This window comes from Argentina anserina, chromosome 4 (genome assembly GCF_933775445.1).
Source record: "Argentina anserina chromosome 4, drPotAnse1.1, whole genome shotgun sequence".
In the NCBI taxonomy this organism is placed as follows: domain Eukaryota; kingdom Viridiplantae; phylum Streptophyta; class Magnoliopsida; order Rosales; family Rosaceae; genus Argentina; species Argentina anserina.
In genome coordinates, this window is record NC_065875.1 from 18,701,031 (window position 1) to 18,719,487 (window position 18,457).

At 37.0% G+C, this 18,457-nt stretch overlaps 3 protein-coding genes across 6 annotated transcripts; 2 read left to right on the top strand and 1 right to left on the bottom strand.

Moving 5' to 3' along the window:
* The first annotated feature begins 324 nt into the window (after positions 1 to 324).
* LOC126790154 (probable sugar phosphate/phosphate translocator At3g17430) lies at positions 325 to 5,924 on the top strand. Of its 4 annotated transcripts, XM_050516306.1 has the most exons (11): positions 443 to 461; positions 562 to 731; positions 1,058 to 1,364; positions 1,540 to 1,647; positions 3,028 to 3,059; positions 3,145 to 3,195; positions 3,671 to 3,732; positions 3,900 to 4,161; positions 4,758 to 5,023; positions 5,109 to 5,209; positions 5,323 to 5,924. In XM_050516306.1, the coding sequence occupies exons 3-11, from the start codon at positions 1,269 to 1,271 to the stop codon at positions 5,476 to 5,478; spliced, it is 1,134 nt and encodes a 377-aa protein (XP_050372263.1). In that variant the 5' UTR covers positions 443 to 461; positions 562 to 731; positions 1,058 to 1,268; the 3' UTR covers positions 5,479 to 5,924. The 4 variants fall into 4 exon arrangements, with proteins under 4 accessions (XP_050372261.1, XP_050372262.1, XP_050372260.1 ...); XM_050516304.1 differs by having other exon boundaries at positions 325 to 766; XM_050516305.1 differs by having other exon boundaries at positions 325 to 716.
* A 242-nt stretch (positions 5,925 to 6,166) lies between these two features.
* Positions 6,167 to 10,098, bottom strand: LOC126790307 (novel plant SNARE 13). Its single transcript, XM_050516498.1, has 10 exons — positions 9,763 to 10,098; positions 8,693 to 8,785; positions 8,120 to 8,213; positions 7,645 to 7,682; positions 7,326 to 7,423; positions 7,129 to 7,208; positions 6,980 to 7,036; positions 6,809 to 6,901; positions 6,642 to 6,716; positions 6,167 to 6,546 (listed from the first exon to the last, which is right to left on the bottom strand). The coding sequence occupies exons 1-10, from the start codon at positions 9,837 to 9,839 to the stop codon at positions 6,445 to 6,447; spliced, it is 807 nt and encodes a 268-aa protein (XP_050372455.1). The 5' UTR covers positions 9,840 to 10,098; the 3' UTR covers positions 6,167 to 6,444.
* A 3,412-nt stretch (positions 10,099 to 13,510) lies between these two features.
* LOC126790321 (pyruvate dehydrogenase (acetyl-transferring) kinase, mitochondrial) lies at positions 13,511 to 16,359 on the top strand. The gene is made up of 6 exons (XM_050516512.1): positions 13,511 to 14,034; positions 14,287 to 14,545; positions 14,672 to 14,852; positions 15,030 to 15,177; positions 15,270 to 15,483; positions 16,030 to 16,359. Exons 1-6 carry the CDS (start codon positions 13,786 to 13,788, stop codon positions 16,086 to 16,088), a joined length of 1,110 nt encoding a protein of 369 aa, XP_050372469.1. The 5' UTR covers positions 13,511 to 13,785; the 3' UTR covers positions 16,089 to 16,359.
* The last annotated feature ends 2,098 nt before the right edge of the window (positions 16,360 to 18,457 follow it).

An 18,457-nucleotide genomic window follows, 5' to 3' on the forward strand; every position in this document is an offset into this window, starting at 1 on the left:
TTCTATCACTCTATGCACGAACAGTCTCTAACCGCTACGATTACAAACTTCACCGTTGATTAAACCTTTAGTATTATTTTCACAGGTGACCTAAATACATAGCTTGGTTTCCTCTTGAGATGTTCAATTTGGGCAAACAATTGAATATAAATCATGTGACACAGAGGAGAGTAGTAACTAGCACCCAAACATGGAATTGCAAGAACAAAATCGCGGCCTTCTAGTAATAAAAAAAGAAAAGAAAAGAAAACTCACCCTACTTAAGATTATTAGATTATATAACAACTCATCATGAGAGGCCCAAATTGATATGGAGTCCGTTCTTGTTTTTCTTACACACACTGAGAAAGGCCATTAGTTTTTTGTGTGTCAGTGTTCAATTTTTTTCTCTACCTCTTTTCTTCTAATTCAGGCAACCCCAGTACCCACGTTCTCTCTGATTCATCGATTACCCCACTACGGTTTCTCTCTTCTTCTTCTTCTTCTTCTTCTTCTTCTTCTTCTTTAGCTTTCCCACACCATATTTATTGCTCTCATTTTCACCCACCACTGTCTCTTCAGCTCTCTCAGACTCTGCTTTCTCCTGATTCGACCTCTATATCTAATTATCTCTGACTTTGTTTGGGTTTTTACCGAGTTGGGTGGTTGTTGATCTCTGAAAAGGAGGTGGTGTTTGCTCAGATTTAGAGGGAGGGCATTTGACTCTGGAGGTGAAGGTCTTGAATTTTGATGTGGGTTTTGTTTGCTGCTTCAGAATCTGAATTGGGTTTGTGTCATTTCGTTATGTTGGGTCTGTTTCAGATCTGCCATTTTGTTTGTTTGATTGGGAAAGGTGGCTTTTTTAAGTTGTTGATGAGAATGACATGAATCTTTGTTCAATGCTTGTAACTAGTTTGGTTTGGTGCCCATTTAGTTAAAATCTTATTCCGGCTTCGAAATGCTTCAATGCTGATTTTGTACATAATCAACAGTGATCAGTTAATGTGTTTGGTGCTTTTCTTGTTGTTTGGTTTAGGTTCAAACAAGAATATGTGTCTCACTTTGTGTTTGATTTCAGGTCTGAAACATTCTAGATCTCTGAAACAGAGCACCCATTGCAAGATTGGATCTTCACACAAGTTGTATTATTGAGGGCATGAGCCCTCTTCTGTGTTTGGATCACTTGGTAGCAGTTGCGGTCAATTTGTAGTTTGAAGAGTGAGGATTGCGTAAGATGGTCTGAAGGCCAGATACACTCACACACACATTACGCATTTGTCAAAAGCAAAATGTCAGGCAAGATGATCAACAGACCGTTGCTGCTGACCTATTTTTACCTACTGATCTACGTTCTGCTTTCATCTGGAGTTATATTATACAACAAGGTAATGCCTCCTGATCGGTTGGTTTTGGTGCATCTTGTCACTACTCGTTTGCATGTTTAATAAGGTTGAATCGAGCCAAACTGAAGCCGTGAGCTATAATCTCCATATGTTTTTTTTTTGCGACATAATAATCTCCATATGGTGTTGATGGTCTTCTGTACTTGTTTCTTTGCAGTGGGTTCTGTCTCCGAAATACTTCAATTTCCCATTGCCTATAACACTTACGATGATTCATATGGGGTTTTCTGGACTGGTAGCATTTTTTCTTGTTCGTGTTTTCAAGGTACGGATGATCTCTTACTTCCGTACAACGCATATCTCTCATCACTTTTTGGCATAGAGTTGATTGGGGATAGCTATATATACAGTAAAACCTCTATAAATTAATAAGTTCGGAACTAAAGAAATTTATTATTTTAATGAAATATTAATATATCAATAAATTAATAAATTTATTAATTTATCGATTAATTAATAACTTATTAATTTATCAAGGTATAATAAATATTTTCTTTCACTTTTTCAAAGAAAAAAAAAGAGTTTTACTTTTTGTTCATGCACCACATTGTTGGATTTATCACCGATATCGTTGTTCAAAATATTATGTTGTTCGATTTATTGTATTATTTTATTTGATGATAATTGAATCAACAAAATTCTTTAATGACATCCTCATAAAGGTATATAAATTATGTCATTATTAATTTATATATTCGATGAGGTCTATATGAATTCTCAAATTTCTATTATCTTATAAATTTAGTGAAATATTAATTTAGCACGTTAGCCCCGAGTCGGGACCGGTAAAAAGTATTATTTTAACGAGATTATTAATTAATCGGGTATTAATTTAACGAGGTTCTACTATAGGTTAGCATGTTGCATGTAGACAGGTAAAACAAGTTGTATTTTTAGTTAGTACTCGGCTTGTCATAATCTATCATTTGTAGCAGCTTCAGTGATGCTTCCCGCCGTCCACTTCTGCCCATTGCCAAACTATAAATATTGAAAATATACACCCATACTTTCACCACTGATTTTGTTACTGATTTTCTTATGTCCGTGACTGTTCAAAAGTTCACATCACTTTCATTACCCCATGATAGTGTCTCAGCTTCAAATATATTTGGGTTTGACTCTGTTGATGTTATGCTATGTTCTGTCCATTAGGATCCTACAGTTTTTTTGTTACAAGCAAGATTTTAATTTCCTTTTTTGATATCACAATTACTAATAACTTCATATATACGTGAATGGTTTTAAAACTGTTGCGTCTGTATCAAGTTCAAACGTTTGCCTCTTCAAATGAGAGATGTGGGGCTGCCGAAACTGGATTAAGTTAGTCTATGGTGTAACAAGTCATTTAAGACTTTGTGAGTTGCTAGAATGAAACGGTTTATTGGATTTCTCTAGAACTTGGATTTTTATAAGCCACTATTAAAATCTCTTCAGTGAGCATATGAGCTATGCGTGCCTGTTTCTGTGTTGGATCTCAAGGTCATATTTGTGGTAGATTGGCATAAAGAAGGGTGGATACACATGTTGTGCTGCGTTTGTTGGTTCTCTGCCATATATTTTTATTGTGCATTATGGAAACATTGCATCAATGGGTACTCATTTCTATATTGTTGATCAATTCTTACTTGTCTGTTTAACTTTGCAGGTTGTAGCTCCTGTCAAAATGACATTCGAAATGTAAGTGACTTTGGTTCTTTTTTCGGGTTTGCATGTTTGAATTAGGGTCCAAACTTTTGTATCTAACTATTTCTTCATGTGGCAGATACGCAACATGTGTAATACCCATAAGTGCCTTCTTTGCTTCAAGTCTTTGGTAAGTGCTGAAATTAGTAACAATCGGACTTTGGTTTGGGTTATACTGTATATTTATAAGGGGCATGAATATGTATCATGCATTTGATCTTCTTCATTTTTCAAACTGGGGAGAAAATCGAGAAAGTTGTGTCATATTTGATTAAGGCTTGCAGTTATTATGAGTTAACTTTATCCAGTCTATGCTTCTTCTTATGGATAAGACTATTATATTCTCAAATTTTGTTTAAAACTCCGTTAAGCAATTTCATCTTTCATTAGAAAGAAGCTTCTGTTTGGGCTCCCTGTTGAGCAATGTCCTTTAGAGGTTGACTTTGTGTTTACATTTATGCATGAATATACCACCCACTTCAGAAATAGTCAAATATTAGAAATTTTGGTTTGTATTTCTTCTACTTATCAAGAGTTTAGACAAGGAACATCAAGCTTTATTTACATAATATGAATTATTGTAATATATTTTTCTGTGATTTCAGGTTTGGAAACACTGCTTACTTGCATATCTCTGTGGCTTTCATCCAAATGCTCAAAGCTCTAAGTATGTAGCACATGGACAGTAAATCATCACATGCATATTACTACAATAATATTGCTAATAGAATCATATGCATAATGCTACAATATAATTGCTGACAGAATCGCGTTCATCTTACTACAGTATCATTGCTGATAGAATCTAACTTGTGTCTTAATACAACATTGCAGTGCCTGTGGCTACGTTTATCATGGCTGTTTTATGTGGCACTGATAAACCAAGGTGCGACGTGTTCTCAAACATGTTGCTGGTCAGTGTTGGAGTTGTCGTTTCCTCGTACGGGGAGATTCATTTTAACGTAGTTGGTACACTTTACCAGGTTACGGGCATCTTTGCGGAAGCCCTAAGGCTGGTCTTAACACAAGTCCTTCTGCAGAAGAAGGGTTTGACTTTAAATCCAATCACCAGCTTGTACTATATAGCTCCATGCAGGTATCATATTTTAATACTCGCAATTATATGCATTGAACAATTAGAATTTCCCCTCTTTGACACTCTTTCAGTCTTTCGAGGAGAATAACATATCCAGTGACACTTTAATAATGGGACATCCATTGCCTTCTTGATATAAGATATTGACTAAAGACTTACAATTATTTTTGGTGGTAACGGAGAACATAAGAAGTCATTAAATTTTTTGGCATCCATCACAATCTTTATTGAAGATAGACTCGGGTTTAGACTATTCTGTTCGTTATTGGCTGTTCTTGAGTTTGTTACTCTTGTAAATCGTGAAATCTGAATCGATAACCCACATCATTTGGCTGAGATTCATAGTCCACTGGATCTAAAAAGTGAATTGGTTAGCAGTTTCTATTAGCATGGTCCATCTGTACCATGGAACACTGCTGCTTTATTTTGATACACATGATGAGGTCTGTCTCAGTCTTGATGTATGCATTTGATTTAACAGAGTTTACTTCCAAGATGATTTTACATTGATGCATGTGAAAGTGGAAAAGAGAGAATTACAGGCATTCATTCTCTTCAGCTTCCCATAATCATTTATTTTCTCTTATTTATTGCAGTTTTGTATTCCTGTCTGTGCCTTGGTTATTACTTGAGAAGCCAACAATGGAAGTTTCACAAATTCAGTTCAACTTCTGGATCTTTTTCTCGAATGCTCTATGTGCTTTGGCTTTGAACTTCTCCATATTCTTAGTAATTGGTCGAACTGGAGCAGTTACCATCCGAGTTGCTGGTGTTTTAAAAGACTGGATTTTGATTGCCCTGTCAACTGTCATATTTCCAGAGTCTATCATAACCAGGCTGAACATAATTGGTTATGCAATAGGTAGTTCTCCATTCATATAAATTGGAAGTCTTCTACCATAAAGATTTTAAATGTCAGTTAATGAGTTGGTCCATTTCTTCTGCAGCATTGTGTGGTGTTGTCATGTACAACTACATAAAGGTTAAGGATGTACGTGCAACTGCAACTCAGCTGCCTATTGACACTATTCCAGAGAGAATATCGAAGGTATATTTTCCTCCTTAGTTGATTTGGTTCCCTGACATACCGATGTTATTAAAATGGTTGGTGTTTCTTGACTCCTAGTACATCATCTAACTAGTATTATCCATACTGCCCAGGATTGGAAGATGGAGAAAAAGTCTTCTGATATCTATGTGCCTAATAATGGAGGGGGTTTATCTTCTGATATGAATGTGGATGAAGAAACACCCCTAACTCAATCATCCAGGTTGTCTCATGTGGGACGCTCATCAATTGGCAGCCATGGTGCATGACTCACGAAGCCTGAAGATTGATGTTTGGAAAAGGAAATCCGAAGTCAGAGTATGAGGCTCTTTTTGCACTTTAGACCCTTTATTCTTCCAGTGAAGATTTGACACGGATTTTGCAGGGGCAATTCATTGTGTTGCATTCATTTATAGGAAATGTATGCATGATTTGCCCGTTCAAATTTCCAGTTGGTAGCTTAGGACTTGCGGGTTAAGAAGCTCGCCATTAATTTGTCAAGACATAAAACCTAGGGTCTTGACAAATGATACAGTTTTCTACGCACAGCCAAGTAGAAATCAGACATTTAACCTGCGGTACCTTTTTTTTTTTTTTTTTCATTTTTCTTTTTCTTGGTTGAATTTGGTCATGAATGGTAAATTATGTAGTCCTACAGTTTACAGGATGATTGATGGTTAAATCAGTTATATGAAAATTATATTCTTTGCTTGAATAGTATTTGTCACTTCTAAAACCAAAGGTGAAGCAATCTGTGAACTCAATCTTCTGTTCTAGGTTAAAGCTATATACTAAAGAGCAGAAATGTGAATTCAATCGCATTTGGCTATTTGTTCTCCTGATGGACTTGAACAGGTAGAATGACTACAATCCAGTAAATTTGGCAACATCACATCCACATTCACATTGGAATTACAAGTGTGTACACATCGAAAGGGAAATGGCTATGGAACTGAATAAAGCACATCATCTTCTCTCTATTAACTAAGATAATCTTGGAAAGCATACAAAAGAACCGTGGTGGCATTCAAAACAAAGAAAAAAATGACTCGCATGTGATTTACATAGAGAATCACAAACAATATGCACAACTCAGGCAAGAATAAATTATAAATTAAATGAAGAGACCGATCGATGCCCACAAAGGCATTCCTCTGAGCCTCCTCTCCATCCTCTAGAATACGAATTGTAGTAGCCGGATTGGAAAAATTGAATTCTTGTATAACAGGAGGCTTCTACTTGAACTGTTCCCGAGTACTCAGTGACAAAAGCCTCCTTGCAGCTGGTGGTGCCAATCCAGGGATGTCCCTGATGTCCTTGTTGTTCGGGTTGACAACCTGAAATGGTAGACACAAGATATATTTAAGAACAGAAACAGGTGCTGTTAGTTTATCACTTAATCATAATAAGTAAAATAAATCAGAGAACGTACCTTCACAATAATAATTGCTATTACACCGCATACTATAAGCAGAAGGAAAAGCATGATACATTTATCTGTTGCCACCTGAAAAGATTGAAATTTGAAATATAACAGAAAGTCAGTTTCGGATGGAATAAGTCACACAAGTATATTTGAGGGGTAAGATCTCGACTGACCTGCCTACCAATCTCTTTAACAAGCTGGGTGGCCTTCTTGATTGAGAACTGAATTGTGTCCAGCTCATTGACAATGCGGCCCATTTGGTCAGTCTGTCAGATTCAACTCATACCGTATTAGGGTAAACTCTATGCTAAAACATATCAGAGGTAACAGGTGAGCGTACTTACTTGGCCCTTCAAGGTAACAGCAGTTTGAGTTCCCACTTCAATTGTCTGGTGAACAACCTATGGGAACAACCACAGAGTTCAGAATGCCTGGCAATGAAACAATAGGAGAATTTGAGATATATGATTTTGGTAAAAAGCTAGCCATTCACCTTCTTAGACCGTTCAATGACCTGGTCAGTCTCGTCCATTGTTTTCATCCCGGAATTGATTAGTTCTTGATTTGACATAGCTATCAGATAACAAAACGACACTAACTGATTACAAAAAGGGCATGTTAAATAGCATATAGTAATCGACAGTTACAGGCAAACCGAGCCCATGCATATGTGGAGACAAAAGATCTCACTTGATGCCATTTGAACATTGTCATCAGCTGTTGGTTCACTAACTCCTGCTCCCATATCAAAGAGTTCAACTTTCTTGTTTCCAAGGCTATTCATAAACCTGCAGACCAGCTATAGTATGAGAACTAATTTCAAAATTAAGGTAATTAAAACGCGAAGACTGAATTTAGAGCCACAGACTTTTATACTGATACTAAACTTGTAGATACAAGTGTTTGTTCAATAAATAAATATCCACATGGCAGCAGGCTACAAAACCTAGATTCTGCACGAACAAGTTTTACAAATGGATATTGATGTAACAAGGATAGCTGGACTTACGTTTTTCTCATTTGTACATATGAATTCAGCTCTTTGATCTGCAAAACAAAGAATTTAATAAAATGGAGTTACTGCAGCAGCAAAGCAATTAAAAAATATAAGCATGTACCAAGGGAGATCGTGCATTGATAGACAAATGACCACAATATATTCTCGAGTCACAGCTATTATTATTGTCAGAAACAGACACTGTCATGTACTCTGCAAAAGGTTACAGCTTTCCAATTGATAAGGACTAAAAGAAGGTCTACTGTATTGATCACTGGCTAAAAGCCTAAAATATAGGGGCTATTTTCCAGGGGTGGTATTTCATTAGTCATTACATAATAATGACATATAAAAATAATCTGAAACATTTATTGTTCTCATATAATTCTCAATTTAAAGGTGATAAAGAGTTTGCAGCATGCATATTATCATTTATACATGTACACATTGTGTGAAGCTACAAAGTAGAGGATACATGAGAACTGACCATTGATTGCTTCTCATCATTGAGTTGCTTATTCACGTCAGGAGTATTTCGGCCCTCCTCATCCTTCATTTCCCGATCAAACTCTTTGATCAATCTGAGACGGTGAATTTAAGAGATAATATTCTCAGATATTAGCAAAGAAAAAATCTGACAAAAGAATATTAGAGTAATTTCTTTTTTCTTTTCTAGATTTCTAAAACTATTTTCTCATGGCCTGAGAATCTACCAATTGCTGAATTGTTTCATCATCCCCAAAAAGTCCTTGACTCTAAAGGCAGGAGGCATAACTTGTATATGAATAGTACAAATTTTTCATGTCACCATATCTTTATACTGCAGAAGCTCTCATGGTACCAAGCCTAATTTTTCAAGTTTCATCAGTACCCAAAATTTTAATATGCTAGAGTTATCTAATGAGAATGTTGATTATCTTGAAGAGATAAAGGCATTTAGTTCCCAAAAGTGCATTTGATGTGGCAACACCCCATCTCTCGGTCTAATTAAGAATTTTGAATATCCCTAGCTACAGGAAATAATCAAAGAATTAAGTGAAAGGATATCAACGTGGCATACCTTTTACATTCTCTCATTTTCCCTGTAAGTTCTTCCAGCTGTTTACTCTGTCTACTGGAATCTTTGATCTTATCCAGCTTCTGGAAGCCATTCCTGAAAACGAAAGCAGAAGTCACTGTAATTACAATATACTCATTATATTGGGGAAATGGATAGAAGAACATATTTCAACAATTCAACCACTTTCTAGAACAAAAAGGATGAAATTGACAGTCTAAACAGAATTTTTTATTTTTCTTTTTAGGAATGTCAAATTGTGAAAAAATAACAGTGACCATGGTAAAATGGAGTATAACAACAAGGATCACATGGCATTGGCAGCAACTAAACAATAAACATTATATATCCACTCAATTTAAGGTAATAGACAGTGCAAGTGTCACTTAGGACTTAGGAGTAGCGATGAATTGAGATACAACCATAAACATAAAACTAATGAGTAGTAGCTATATTAGACTGAAAACATAAAACTAAATGCCAAAACGACAAACTCTCCGGTTCATCACTTTGTGGAATATATATATTACTGTTACTGCCACGAGCATTCAAGTAGGGGATGTAATAAAACATTTGACCCGCACTGTGGAACCCTTCCGGAAGTACAATTATAACGACGAATCATCAAGAACCAACCTAAACCCTTATACCTGCAGTCACCAGGACCTCGAGGACTGACAACTTTGAACTAAGTTCGCCCTCATCCTTCCTCAATGACTTATCACTAATCCGACACTAGAATGCGATCAATGTTACTCAGTACGAGATGAATGCCACTCGAAAAACAGTCGGCCTTAGCAATAATTCTATCAACTGACGAGTGAATGTGGTTTACTACAGTTTGTGTACATCAATCTAACTTAATTGAACATAAAAATCACTGTGATACAAGACAACCAATTCAGTTGTAGAGCAAAAACCAGCTAACTTATCCTGACAACCTCAAATTAAACCTAAATTCTTCAAAATCCCAAACACACTATCATCCAAAACATCAATTGGTGCTTTTCATTCAAACAAGCAAAAGCAAATGACTATGATTCCAGAAATGGATAATGCCAAGTGAAACATACGCGAGGGCTCGAAAATTGTCGCGGATTTCGCCGTGGATCTGCTCCAGCTGAGGACTCATCGGCAAGTTACTGGCCATCGTCGCCGGAGACTAAGCTTCCACCTCCGCAATCGAATCGGCGATAGGGTTTCGTCTAAGATTCCGAAGACCTACACCGCATGTGTAATGTGAGACCCTAACTGTTGCGAATTACAGAAATTGGAGAAAAGCTGGAACAAGAGGATCTAGGCCAGGGTGGGCACTGAAAATTGAAGGAAAAAGAAAAGGTGGCGAATAAGGGAAGAGAGAAACACAGAAGAATCGCCGTCTCTCCTATTTTCTTTCCGATGAAGCAAAAGCAGCGATAGAAATTTTATTTTGCGAGATAGAAGAGGCCAATGAGACGATATTTATGTTCCACTGTGACAAAATATCACGATATATTGTTTTTTACTAGATTTGTTTTTTGTTTTGTTTTTGTGTTGAGATAGTTGACTAATTAGGCTTGGACATGTATGAAAGCTCATGATTACAATGTGGTGCTACTGTCTTATGGCAATTGTAACAGTGTGGGGTTATGTTTTGAATAGTCTTTATTAGACAACTGGATTTTTAACATACAGCTACTTGCTCTATCTATCTACTCATTCTTATTAGATATATGTGTGCCACAATCATGCCATTACCTGTCTGCCTATATTGTGAATGCATGAATTGATGAATATGATTTGGTTGAAATCTTGCTCAAAAACAAAAATCTGTAAAAGGGTTAATTACAAGACTGATACACTAAACAAGGGTTTCCCGGCCAGAATAAAAGGCATCGGTGGCCGGAGCTGCTAGGGAATGCTATTAAGTAGATCTAGGAATTTGTAAAGATTGAACGGTCGTTTAACTACCTCTTAAGCTCGATCACTTTGGAGTTTAGAAATGAGGTATACATAACATCGCCATCGGCGGTACGAATTTATGCAAGCCATATACTATAAGCAAATATCAGAATTATGTAACTTTTTTCTTTCAAGTATTCATAATACCAAATTTTTTCCTGGATGGAAAATGTAGAACTGTAGAAGCACTGAAGCAAAGTGCCCTTCCGTCCGGTAACAGTTGTTTTCCTTCAGTGGTATAATAAGGGAATCGGACAATACACGTGTAACGGTACGTACATAATGATGAAGCAATTGTACAATATATGCGCAAAGGCCAAAGGGTACATACATAACAATGAAGCTACTGCATGTACGGGTACATTCATACATAATCAGTTAATTGCACGCATGCAGCTCGATCTAGCTTCGAGCCATTCATAGTTGTCTATTGTCTGCAGGCCCGGACCTGAGGTGAGCCTAAAGAGGCAACAGCCCGATCAGGCACCATGGGGGCACCATTTTGTGTTGATGTTAATTATAATGTTAATTAAATGTCATATTACTAGCAACAATTAAGTTGATATCAAGGTTGATTGATGACCATATTAAATTAGCAAGGTCTCAATCGAGCATACGTATGAGAGTATGAGAGTAAAACTCTTCACTAAAACATTAATTTTAAAGTTTATATATCAAAAACTACATAAATTAGGGGACTTTGTTGAATGTTTTTGCAATAAATGGGTTCATTACTTCTTTTGAATCATAAAAATAAGTGGAGATATGTACACTAATAGCAATGTGTGAGCAAATCAAAATTTCTCATAAAACAAAACTTTATAAAATTTGTCCGCGGAGCAATTAGTTTCTTAAAATTGCTTAAAGTGTTTTTAACAACTCATCGTTTAATTTTTGTTACCAATTGACCATATTAGAGGGCACTAGTTTTAAGCCCGGCCCGACATAGTTTTGGTCGTGGGCCGACCTTAATGTTTAAGCAAATGGGCCGGCTCAAGCACGGCACGAGCACGGTTTTGACCTGTTTAAAATGGGCCGAGCCGGCCTGTACGACTTGTTTGTCACCTCTATCTGATACCATATGTAACTACCCAATACACATAACTGAGATATTGTTTGTTTTGGACACACTGGCCCACATGGTTTTGTTCTTGAAGTTGCACCCCAAAATATGTCATCGTTATGAGAAGCTAATCGTGCTCATATAAGCACAGTTTTCACTCCTCCCTCCCCTCCCCATTTGTGACTTACATACATACTAGCTTCTAACCAGGCGTCACAATCTACTCCCTTTAAGAGGCCGACTTCCTCGTCGTACACTATCGACCGGGGACAATCTATGATACCATATATAACCGGCCAATACACATAGCGGAAATATTATCTGCTTTAAGCCCATTAGCATGCACTGTTTTGTTCTTAGAGATTGCACCATAAAACTTGTCGTCACTATGAGAAATTGACTATACTTATATAAGCACAGCTTCCACTCTCCCCAGGTGATGTGAGATCCGTGACCTATATGTCTGCTAGATTTTTAGTCAAATATCACAATTTACCCATTTAAAGGGTCGATGTCCTTGTCGCACATTTCCAATTAATATATTTATATTTTTTTATTGCTTTATCTTTTGATTCTCTGTCTTTTTATAATTTAATTATTTCTTATATGTAATTTTTTAAATATTGTCTTTTTCAGCTTTGTATTAAAGCTTTTCTCTAGCTTGACTTGGCGTAAGAATTGCATCACGGGTGCTCGGTGAATTGTATATCATCGTTGATAGTGTGATACCACATTGAGAAAAGCAAAATTGCACTATACTTTATCTCTCAAGCATTACCAATACTGGCAAAATGCATAATGTACCATACGTAAGTATATCTTTAGAAAATTGGAAACTTACGTATATACACGAAAGAGTAACGTAAATGATTGTAGTTATATATAGAGTATGAGTCATGCGATGTTTTAATACTCATTTACTTATCCTTTTTTAAAAGATGATCAAATGAGATGTCATAGTTTTACGTACCCATCTCAATCCCATCATCCCATTAGGCAATGTTGAAAAAGTGACGCCCCTATCTTCTTTGAGTATATTATTATTATTATTATTATTATTATTATTTTAGGTTAATTCTTTGAGTATAGTATGGTCACACATTAGATTCACTTTTGATGACTAGAACAGGACCACGGGTCTCCTGTAATGGAGTTCCATACATTTTCAGCCAACCGGAAAACCATAAATTATAATAGAGGTAAACTTTAGTAAAAAAATAAACAAAAGTAAATTCGATTAAGCAGAATTGCTCTCGAAGCTCATCAACCACCATTTTCGTACCAAAAGAAATTTAGACCAAGAAAACGATATAAAAGTTGTTTAAAAAATTGCACTTTTTTCTTTCTTTCTCGGGTCACTTAAAAACAACTTTAACATTCAATCGATCCATTGCTAGTCACAGATTCATAGTTGGGGACTTTGACGTTAATATTCTTTTCCAACTCAAGTAATGACGGACACCCTCAATTGCGAATTTAAGTGACACAACATAATTTCCGAATGCTGACTTAGTTGATCAGGTTGGCAAACTAATACATTCTCGATATCCTTCATAAAGGCTAATAGCCAAAACTATTCAAGGAATTTAACGACACGACCAGTTTTGCTCCACATAGGCAACAATACGTAGCTCCAGCTCACCAACGGGTCCATATATAACGTATTCTTCTTCTAGTACAAAATAAATTAGAAAACCCTAAAACAGAAAAACCGAATCACGCAACCCTCCCACGTGTCGCACAAGCAGGCAACCTCGAAACCTCACCACCACAAAAACCAAAGCCACAACCAAGAAAAGAAAAGACCACAGAAAACAACGAGACCACCACAGAAAACAAAGTGCGGAAGTTTCGATTTGGGTGGTGCTGCTCTCTGACTCACACTGACGAAGATGGATTCTTCCTCTTCTTCTTCTTCTTCTTCTTCTTCTTCTTCTTCTTCTCCTTCTCTGGTTGATATCTAGCCCTACAACCCCTTCAAAAATCTTAACCCAAGCTCGATTGGTGCTGTCCTATGTCAGCAGGGTGGCCTTGTTTTCCCAGACTAGCTGAGAGGTGAGGGAAGCTGTGTTTGCATGCGGGTGTGGGGTCGATGGCGGTGAAGAAGGCGTGTGAGTCGTTCTCCAAGGGGTTGATTGAGGAGGTGCAGAGATGGGGGTGTTTGAAGCAGACGGGGGTGAGCTTGAGGTACATGATGGAGTTCGGGTCCGAGCCCAGCTTGAGGAATCTCCTGATTTCCGCCCAGTTTCTGCATAAGGAGCTGCCTATTCGGATTGCCAGGAGGGCTATTGAGCTCGAGTCTCTCCCTTATGGCTTGTCCGACAAGCCTGCTGTCCTCAAGGTCTGATTTTTAATCTTTTCTGTTCTTTCCGGAAAGATTAGCTTTTGTGCTAGTTTACTCAGACTAGAATGTCTATATTTTTACTTTGCAATTGTGATTGTGCTGTAATATATCAAGCGCAATGAGCTATGAATATGGTTGTTTTTAAGATTCTCTGGTTTGTTGGGAAGGTGGATATGATGGTGTGCTTTAGCATGAACTTGTGTGGATATGAGGGATGTACTGATATTGTGTGGATTTGTTTTGTTCTAGGTGAGGGACTGGTATTTGGATTCGTTCCGCGACTTGAGATCCTTTCCGGACATAAAGGATGAAAGTGATGAGAAGCATTTTACACAAATGATCAAGGCGATCAAGGTGAGGCATAACAATGTCGTTCCCACGATGGCTTTAGGAGTTCAGCAGTTGAAGAAGGGGATAAAATCGAAGATTGTCTATCAGGATCTTGATGAGATTCACCAGTTTTTGGATCGCTTCTACATGTCCAGAATTGGTATCCGCATGCTGATCGGTTAGTTTCTCCTTCTGACTGTGATGTTCAAGTTGGTTTTCTCTTCTCTGAAAAAAAAAGTTGGTCTTCTCAGTTGTTTTCCACTTCTGTTTTTTTTAATGGGTGCTAATATCTAGTTTAACTCAGGCCAGCATGTTGAGTTGCACAATCCCAACCCCCCTCCTCATTGTGTGGGTTACATACACACAAAAATGTCTCCACTTGAGGTAGCACGAAATGCCAGTGAGGACGCTCGCTCAATTTGCTTTCATGAGTACGGCAGTGCACCTAACGTTAACATCTATGGGGATCCTGATTTTACCTTCCCGTGAGTATATTTCTTGCTTGGGTCAGACTTAGTTTCCCATCTGCTTGATTGATAGTATCATGTAGCCTACTCCAGGATTGACCACTTATTTACTTTGAACTTATAGTAGTAACTGATTGGACGCCAAAATAACATTGTGAAGACTACAGTAATAAGTTATGCTGGTTTTCTTAACAGATATGTTCCTACACACTTGCATCTTATGGTCTTCGAGTTGGTTAAGAACTCTTTGCGTGCTGTCCAAGAGCGTTTCATGGACTCGGACAAAGTTGCACCTCCTATTAGAATAATAGTTGCTGATGGAATTGAAGATGTTACGATCAAGGTATTTTTCTTGTGTAGTAGTATTTCTTTCTTTAGTTATTCAGTTGGACACTTAACCAGAATGCTTATAAAGTTGTGTGGCTGGATTTTTAGGTCTCAGATGAGGGGGGCGGCATACCGAGAAGTGGTCTCCCCAAAATTTTCACATATCTTTATAGCACTGCAGCAAACCATGTGGATGAGCAGACAGATCTCGGAACTGGTGATTCAGTTATAATGGCTGGATATGGGTATGGGCTTCCTATAAGCCGCTTGTATGCCAGATATTTTGGAGGAGATCTGCAAATAATTTCTATGGAAGGATACGGTGAGTTGAGTAGTTTTCAATCTGGTTGCAAACATAATATTCTACACATGTTAGTTTTCAATCTGGTTGCATTCATATTATTCTACACATGTACTTCATAGTCAAGTCTTGCCAGCATCTTTGCATCCTTTTCTTCCGAGTTTTGAGGATTTCTTTAGCTAATGTGTACATTTATTACTAAACTCTTGATTTTTCTTAGAATTGCACATCATTTTCTTTTGCTTCATCCACAATTTATACCATGTTGACTTGCTTACGAATGGTTCAATCGAAGTCCCTATTATTAATCACCAGCTTTCCACTTTAAAATTGTGATGGGGTATCTTTTGGTGATAGGCGGCGGCTAATATGATTACAGAATTTGTGTATGTCACATGTTCATCATCTGTTTATTTTTATTGGTCTCCTCTTTCAATTATAAGTTATGTCTCTGTCACTGATTCTTTATGTTGAGGTTTAGTTGCCTCATGATCTCTCTTCCATTATATTTTGCGCCATCCATTGAACTTCTTACATGTATATATATTTGCGTCCTCTACCATACAGGGACCGATGCATACCTTCATCTGTCTCGGTTGGGAGATTCACAGGAGCCTTTGCCATGATGAGCCGCCTGTGATTCGATACTCTGTGAAAGATACCATAGAATTGTCAAATTAAATATTCATGGGATATTTATATGCCGAAATGACGTACTTTGTATCATAGAGGATTAGTAGCTGTCAATTGTTGTTTGTTCTACTGTAAGTTTGCAGCTTTCTTGTGTATTGTTTATGTAGTTTGGCTAGCAAACTTGGGCGCATGAGGATCAATCAATACAAAAGTCATGTGGCAGTCGTAGATGACTGTTCATATACCAAGTGTTTTACTGGCCTAGCTATCGAACAGTTTAAGCATAGTGACCTCTATGATATATGTCTGTAAGCATATATAACAGCATAGTTTATGCTATGGTGTCAAGCTTTCTCATGAAAGCAACATTTTAGGAGCAGGAGAGTTGGTTGATTCAATTCCTCCATCTTTCCTTGCGAATCTCAAATTGATGTTAATCTCGTTCGGTTTAAAACTTAAATGCATATATTAGATTTATGCTTCAAAGCGAAGCAGTCATCATTTTTTATGTAGTTTGAATTTGCTACAGATTTCATACCAATGTTGTTTTTAAAGTTGATAGACTAGAAATACCGTTATATCTCGGAACCAAACTGACAAATTTGAACTACACTGCTCGTTTGTGCTACTCCAGTGAATAATAATAACATGGTATTGGTAATTCGGAGACAAAAACATATATATTTTCATACAATATATTTCAAAGTGACTTTTCACTTTGGCTAACGAAGAGGAGTTATATCATCATTTTGCCGTTGTATTTACAATCTTATTTTACAGGTCAACTCAATAGAAAAGTTGGATAAGATTTAGATGTGATGACAAGGGTCTTCTATATTTATTGTTTAATGATAACAAACCACACATCTACATTCCATAGATTCTGACTTCCAACTTGTCAGTAGTCATTCTTGTTCGTTCTGATCCAGTGAGAACTTTCATTTACTTTAGTATTTTCCAATATCTTAATTCCTACTTAAGCAGTATTTGTCATTAGATTGGAACTAGAATACTGATTACTGATTACTGAGGAGTTGGACTTAAATACTGTCATATCAACATAAAACCTATATCAATTTCATTCAAAAATTATGTCAAGTTTGTCATCTCTTTCTTACCTATAATCCCATACAAATGTGATGAGTAACACATACGACGGCTTAAAAGTTTATATTCATTTGGCAACTGAAAGTGTGACAACAGAAGTCATGCACCAGAGTCGACTACGAAGGCTTAGCATGATGCCATGACAGGTGCTGTAGTATTAAGCATTGTTGTAAGACTCCTACTCCGGTATGTTCCCCTTAATAACGTACTATTTGGAACACACACACGGCACACCCCACCAGCCAGTTACTTACCAACTTGATGCAGAGTCAAAGATCAGCATGGTAGAAAAATTCACCAGAGAACTTCCAAATTCTGTGACAGAGAAAATTCACTCATTCCGCTGGAGTGAGGTTATGTTCTTACTTCTTCTCTAAGCGGAAAATCTGTAGCTCTTTAAGCTCAACTGTGTTTTAGGAGCTCTAGCTGCCTGTCTGAAAATGTGAATGCCATAATCGATGGTGTCTGTATAAAACTCCACGTCCTAAGTGACGACGATGTACTTCAAAGTCATGTCATCTTCTTTGTGTTTTTCCTCCTGAGTTTTGAGCTTTTAACTATTGTATATAATCGAATGTTATATATTAATATGTATGAGAAGAGATTTCACTTTCTTCTTGATCATTCTTCAAATTGCATGTCATTTTCTTTTGCTTCACCCACATTTTTCTGCATGTTGGTTTAATCGAAGTCCCTAACTCCCTATTTAGCTGCCATCTTTCTATTTGGAATGTTGAATGGGTATCTTTCTGTAATAGGCAGAACTGCCGAAGCTAATACAATTCCATAGTTTTTCAGTTATTTGTTTGCCATCTGTTTGTGTCTACTTGTCTCTTCTTTCAATTATAATTTACGCGTCTCTATCACTGAGTCTTTATCTCAGGGTTTACTTGCCGTATGATCTTTCTTTCAAATCACTTTCATTGTGTTTTTCTTCATCCATTGAAATAATTCTTACATTTAAATAGATGCGTCCTCTATCATACAGGGACTAAATAGATGCATGCCTTCATTTGTCTCGGCCGGGATATTCGCAGGAACCTCTGCCATGATGAGCCGCCTTATGATTCCATTCTATGTGAGAGATATATACCATGGAATTCTCAAGTTGAATATAAATGGGAAACTTAAATCATAGAGGATAGGTAGCTGTGAGTTGAACTTTATGCATAATATAAGTTGGCATCTTTCTTGTGTATCGTCTATGAAGTCCAGCTACCATTAACAGGTGCATTAGGATCTTTCAATCCAGCAA